General features: G+C 41.4%; 1 protein-coding gene across 1 annotated transcript; it reads left to right on the top strand.

Moving 5' to 3' along the window:
- The first annotated feature begins 4,706 nt into the window (after nt 1-4,706).
- Nucleotides 4,707-6,550, top strand: LOC121393042 (protein ALP1-like). Its single transcript, XM_041580559.1, has 2 exons — nt 4,707-5,321; nt 5,627-6,550. The coding sequence occupies exons 1-2, from the start codon at nt 5,005-5,007 to the stop codon at nt 6,489-6,491; spliced, it is 1,182 nt and encodes a 393-aa protein (XP_041436493.1). The 5' UTR covers nt 4,707-5,004; the 3' UTR covers nt 6,492-6,550.
- Nucleotides 6,551-7,213: the final 663 nt, after the last annotated feature.

The following is a 7,213-nucleotide window of genomic DNA, read 5'->3' on the forward strand; positions in this document are numbered from 1 at the left end:
CAGGAAACAATATCCTATCACGGGCAAGGTCCCACAGCCCTAATGGGCTTTAAATAGGGTTTGAATTGCGCGCCCTAAGACGCCTGCGGCCTAAAGGAAGCTGTTCGTCGTGGCGGGCGTCCCTGCCGTCCCCCCACTAGACCACCAGGTACGTTCATTACATTTACTAGTTACCTTAAGTAGGGGTAACATTTGTTTCTGCACCTCATATTACTTTTTGAAAGATTTTGTGGGCCCTCCATTCGCAATTAATGCTGTATGGCATTATATTAAACCTAGAGATACAGCATTTCTAGGCTAAAATAAACAGAAGACCTACTTTTGTGCTCAGATGTCAATGTATGAATGTTTACCTATTTTAGCCATCTCTCGGACAATAATTGATTCAGACAGGAGAGCCCAACTAATTGGGATTACTCATTCCAAAAGTCAAGCTATATTTTAAACAAGATCATCCCATTTACCTAATATCTAATTGGATCAAGGCAAAATAATGTATGCTTCCGGAGACAGATGAGGGCCCTGTGTGTCTTTCTCATTATGTAGTAAGCTTTTAGAATACACAAGCTAGCACAAAATGTGCTTTTGTTAAAAAAGCTAAAGCTTGTTTTCTGTACAAGGTAAAAATCCAATTATTACTGTTCACATATTTGACGATTATGTACTTCAAATAACTCTCAAGGACAGCATTTTTGTGTAATGATTGATAATATCAGTAGTATTATCCATAGCTAGATATATTGTTAAGCAGTAGGCTAAAGGAAGCATTACGTATATTATGCTATCCTTTTTTTATTGTATTATGTATACATTACATACACTAACTAGATGGCACTATAACCTCAGTTTGAAATAGAAGCACAGCCCAAAGTACTAATAAGCTTGTTACATTTGGTATTATAAGGCTAGTGTGCCAGTACTTCCATTCTCTTTATCACTCTAATGTTAGATGAAGATTGTACTGCTGGAGCATCAAACTCCAAACTGAGAAGTTTTTCATTAACCTCAGAAACTCTATGCAACTAGCTGATGGGATTGTGATAGGCTATAACAGTGAAATCTTATATACAGTAAACAGGGTTGTAGTTTTTAGGGCCAAAACCATAGAGAGAGGCACATCTGCACTGTAGCATAAGCTGTCTTCTTAGTTAGTAATTTCTGGTTAAGGTAGACAAAACTGTAGGGTATTCCTCTCTATTGCCATTCATTTGGAACAGCTAAAGGGTTTAGTAATATCTGGAACAGGAGAATGCCCAGGCCCAGATTTGTGGAAAGGCCACAAAGAGCCAGGCCTAGGGCAGTAGGATTTTATAGGCGACATGCTGCCCAAGCACAGCCGCATTGATTCGGAAGCAATGGGGATACATAGGAGATATGACAGTTTTTAAAATTTCCCATGTGCCAATCTCCAATGCTCAGGAATGAATGGCAGCAGGCCTTGGGTGGCACACTGCATAATTCTTATTTTCCTCTGGCCTGTTAAATCTGTAATTCAGTATAAATGCAAGTGCATGTATTTACACAAACAGGTATTTTTAGTTACAAAGTTATGATCATAAAGTTGATAAGCCACCATACCACATCAAGGTAAACCCCATACAGTGGTCCCTAACTATTTACCTCCGGTCATAGTATAAAAAGGCTTGTGCCTCCCTGCATAGTGGCATTCCTTGGGATAAGTGTCTCCTGACCTGTGCATTGGTTTCAATCAGAGGGCTAGATCCTCCCAAGCCACTAGCTTTTGAGGCTTTTAAGAAAGAGATACTGCCCAAGCCAACAACCATTTTTAAAGCCATTTGTTGAAGGGGTGGGTGTGGGGGTGCTACAAACTGTAGAGAGAATGTCACTTGGACACTTGTTTATTCATGAGGGGGTAGGTTGTTTGGTTATTTAAACTTTGTACACATAAGTGATTGTATCACCTGACAAAAGGTGAACGCCCCAAAACGGTGTGACACAATAAAGACACAATGGGCTTGTCCCCTGTTTGAATCGCATTGGGTGTCGGTACCTATTTCTTTTCGGGTGCTACAAACCTCATGGATGCTTATCCTACAGCTTCAGGCTACAATACAAAAATACAAGGGTGTTGTGGGTGCACTCCAAGTAAAAATGTGTTTAAATACAATGGAAGTGCTACTGATTAATTAATCAATGCACATTCCCTTGTCCCCTGTTTAATAAGTAATTCAGTATATATGCAAGTGCATGTATTTACAAAAACAGGGTTTTTTTAGTTACAAAGTTATGATCATAAAATTGATAAGCCACCATCCCACGCCAAGGTAAACCCCATACAGTGGTCCCTAACTATTTACCTTAAAGGAATAGTTCAGTGTGAAAATAAAATATGTGTAAATAGATAGGCTGTGCAAAATAAAAAATGTTTCTAATATAGTTAGTTAGCCAAAAATGTAATATATAAAGGCTGGAGTGAACAGATGTCTAATAAAACAGCCAGAATCCAACTTCCTGCTTTTCAGCTCTATAACTCTGAGTTAGTCAGCGACTTGAAGGGGGGCCACATGGTACATTTCTGTTCAGTGAGTTTGTAATTGATCTTCAGCATTCAGCTCAGATTCAAAAGCAACAGATATGACCCATGTGGCCCCCCCTCAAGTCTCTGATTGGTTACTGCCTGGTAACCAGGGTAACCAGTCAGTGTAAACCAAGAGAGCTGAAAAGTCAGAAGTAGTGTCCTGACTGACTTGTTATACATCAAATCACTCCAGCCTTTATACATTACATATTTGGCTAACTAACTATATTACAAACAATTTTTATTTTGCACAGCCTATCTATTTACCCAGTTTTTATTTTTACACTGAACAATTCCTTTAAAGGACCAGTAACATAAAAAAAAATGTTTAAAAATTCGTTAGTGCACAACGAAAAATAAACACTAAGACAAAAGAAACTTTTAAATAGCAAAGCCTTTATTAAAAAATAACTTACAGAATGTCCACTTCCTGTCTGCTTCAGAAACGGCGAAAAGGCGACCATCCATCCTGCAACGATCAATTTCTTCTCCCTGGCAATTCACTGACAGGCATCGCTTTCATCCACCTCCTGGTCTCCCGACGCACACTTCTTTCTGCTACTGTTGTGGGGGAGTGAGTTGGCTGGAGGGGCCTCCAGTTGGTGGGAACTTGGAGCCGGCTGGATCGATGTGCAAAGTCCTGGGGTAGGAGCTGTAGTCGTGTCCCCGCTTCATGGCTGCTGCTTCGTGTCTGTGGCTGCTGCTCCCGCTGTGTGCCCGTGACTGGCTGCTGACACTGTGCTCCCTGCGCTGCCTCTGCCAAGCCATCCCTTTCCCACGGTCCCAGCGCAGACGACACTTCAGTACTGGTGGCGGCGGTAGTGCAGGAAGCGGAGGGGTAGCGGCTGGGGCACTGCACTCCCCTCAGGGGGGAAATGGTACAGACTACAGCGCAGCCGGCAGGGCAGTGAACACAGTCCGTCCACCAGCACTACCGCCGCCTCCAGTTCTCAGACTGGCCCCGGCGGGACCCAACCTCTCAGCTTCATGGCAGTTGGGGCAGTCACAGGTGGCTCTGCCCGAGTGGCGCCGAGCTGCGGACTGCCCAGGCCTCCACCGCTCCCTGCCCCAGCCGCTACCCCTCCGCTTCCTGCACTACCGCCGCCACCTGTACTGAAGTACCACATCAAGGTAAACCCCATACAGTGGTCCCTAACTATTAACCTCCGGTCATAGTATAAAAAGGCTTGTGCCTCCCTGCATAGTAGCATTCATTGGGATAACTGTCTCCTGACCTGGGCATTGGTTTCTTTTAAGAGAGAGAGATTGCCCAAACCTTGACATGGTATGGTGGCTTATCAACTTTACAATAACTTTGTAACTAAAAACTCCACTTGCATTTATACTGAGACAGGGGACCATGGAATGTGCATTGATTAATTGGCCAAATCAGTAGCACTTCCATTGTATTTAAACACATTTTAACTTAGCCTTGGAGTGCTCCCACAACCCCTGCCCCTTTTTGTATTATGAAATGTAGCCAAAAGCTGTAGGATAAGATTCATGTGGTTTGTAGCACACACACCCACCCCTTTAAAAAAATGGTGGTCCTATGCTTTTTAAAAATGGGCATTGGTTTGGGCAGTCTCTCTCTCTATTTCTTAAAAGCCCCAAAAGCTAGTGGTGGGGGAGGATCTAGACTTCAGACTAACCCTCACACTTATCACAAGTAATGCTACTATGGGGTTTACCTTAACGTGGTATGGTGGCTTATCAACTTTATGATCATAACTTTGTTACTAAAAACCCCTGTTTTGTAAACACATGCATAGCTAATGAATTACTTATGAGACAGGGGGCAAGGGAATGTGCATTGATTAATTGGCCAAATTAGTAGCACTTCCATTGTATTTCAACCCATTTTTACTTAGCCTTGGAGTGCTAAGAGGCTGAGTGCAGTGATTACAAAAGAAGCCCAGTAAGGGCTGTATAAAGGAACCTAACGGATGAAACCAATATGGAGGTCTTGGTGATTGGGAGCAATAGTCTTTTTGGGAAAAACAAAGCCAGTGAAACCAAGTCTGGGAGTTTGTTGATTGGAGAACAATTGGCTGCAGGGAGGACAGTCTGGAGGTTGTGTATTGGGAATCAATAGCCATGGGGAGAGGCGGGAAAATCTGGGGGAGGGATCAGGAGTAGGAATGGTACTAAAGGTGGAACATACAGGAAGGGGCCATAACTAACTTGTGTTTTTCTCTGGATAGTGCTCATTCAGGGACCACTTCTGACTGGAATCTGACTGTGCTCTACTGCTGCAATACGTCTAAGTGACACATGGGAAGATTTGTTGCCTGCATTTTTTAAAAAATGAGTTTCGGTGACAAGTCGATTATCTTTTTGCAATAGAAGATTCCGACTTCAGTTTCCGAATGATTTATATCCCATAGTGCAGCTTTCTCCGCCCACACGGGAAGCAGAAATACGCCGTGTTGTCTTGGCGTCTTTTCCTTGTGGTTCTTGCTAATATGGAAAATAGGGATCTGGCTGTTTTAATTTTTCTTTTATACCTCTATTATTATTTGCTAAAGAAAGAAAGAAATGAAAGAGCTGCTGCTAGAAAATATTGGGTACATCCCATCACAGATCAGCGGTTTCAGAATGGACAGTTTCAGTTATTATACTGTGAACTTCGCAGCTATCCAAAAAAATTCCAAAGGTTTTTCAGAATGTCTATATCAAGCTTTGATGAGCTTCTGACCGTTTTGAAGCCAGGCCTGTGTCGTGCCCACACCTTGATGATGGATCCAATTTCACCAGAGGAGCGACTGTGCCTAACACTAAGGTTTGTATGCTGTATTGCTTGTTACGTAACAGTGCATTTAGGCCTTTATCTTTGCAACATATAGGGGCATATGTATTTACGTGACTGATATGGTCATATAGGTATATATGTATGTATGTGTTTGGTATATGGGCATTTAAAGTTATATCATAGGTATATATATATGAGGTTATATGTATGTGTCTGGTGTATGGGCTTTTAAAGCTATGTCATATGTATAAATGTGGGAATTTAGCAATTATACAGATCCTATCTATCATAGTAATATTTTTAATTAAAGAAGTAATCCTTTTGTTTTGTTTCAGGTTTTTAGCAACTGGACAATCATTCTCTTCCTTGTATTTCCGATTCCCTATCGGTCGAACCACTATAGGCAAAATTGTAAGAGAAACTTGCCTGCTTATTTGGTCTGAGCTGCAAAGACTTGTGATGCCAACCCCAGATGAAAATGCATGGATTCACATTGCAGAAGATTTCTACAAAACAACCAATTTTCCTAATTGTTTGGGTGCTATGGGTGGAAAACGCATTCAAATTAAAATGCCTTTCAAAAGTGGCTCCGAAAAATACTCTTCGGTTGTTCTTCTGGCTGTTGTTGATGCAAATTATTGCTTTTCTATCATCGATGTGGGAGCCTATGGAAGCACTGGTGATGCTAGTGCTTTCTGGAGTTCAGCACTGGGACATCAATTATCAGAAGGGGCACTCCATCTACCTCTTCCTAAACCATTGCCTGGGACTGCTGCACCTTCCATGCCTTATGTTTTTGTGGGTGATGAGGCCTTTGGTCTTACGGAAAACATAATGCGGCCTTACCCAGGGTCACAAATGGACATTCAGAAACGACTTTTCAATTACAGATTATTGAGAGCACGTCGTATGGTAGAGTGTGCTTTTGGCATCTTTTCCAACAAATGGCGTATATTCCATAACGCAATACAACTGGAACCCGATTTTGTGGACATTATAATAAAAGCTTGTTGTGTCCTACACAACTTTGTTCGTCTTCGGGATGGGTATATCTTTCAACACACTCTGACCGATGATATTCCAGATATTGATTGGGCCCCTGTTGGAGGTCCTACAGGAGGAATGAGAGTGAGAGATCATTTTGCCAATTACTTTATGTCTCCCGATGGTGCTGTGCCATGGCAGTTGAACCGCATTTAACCTGCATGCAGTTTCATTGTATTTTGTATCCCATTAATAAAGTGCTCATTATTATAAAATCTGTTGTGTACTATGTTGTTTCTCACTAACTTTGGTTTATGCTGTAAAAAATAAATAATATATATATGTGTATATATATATATATATATATATATATATATATATGTATACACATGTACAAAATATATACACAGACACACAAGAAGTAGAGTTGGATATAGACGGAGAGAGAATTTAAAAAAGTTAATTATGCAAAAATATTGAAATATATCTGCAACTGCTGCAAATCCGCAGGTGTCAATAACCGAACCGACAATTCTTCTTTATTAGCCGCAGACAAAAAATTTTAGCCGCAGTGGCAATATGAGTCGACAAGATGTCATGCTTTGGCTATTCTGACTATTCTTGATCTCTGCCTGTACTGACCCCGACCTGTCTGACCTTGCTTGAACTCTGTATGTGCATAGATGGGACCAGGGAATGTGCATTGATTAATTGGCCAAATCAGTAGCATTTCCATTGTATTTAAACCCATTTTTACTTAACCTTGGAGTGCACCCACAACCCCACTTTTTAGTATTTTGAAATAAAATAAGAGGCTGAGTGCAGTGATTTCAAAAGAAGCCCAGTATGGGCTGTATAAAGAAACCTACCGGATGGAACCAGTATGGGGGTCTTGGTGATTGGGAGCAATAGTCTTTTGGGGAGAAACAAAGCCAGTG

Source organism: Xenopus laevis, chromosome 1S, assembly GCF_017654675.1.
Source record: "Xenopus laevis strain J_2021 chromosome 1S, Xenopus_laevis_v10.1, whole genome shotgun sequence".
Classification (NCBI taxonomy): Eukaryota; Metazoa; Chordata; class Amphibia; order Anura; family Pipidae; genus Xenopus; species Xenopus laevis.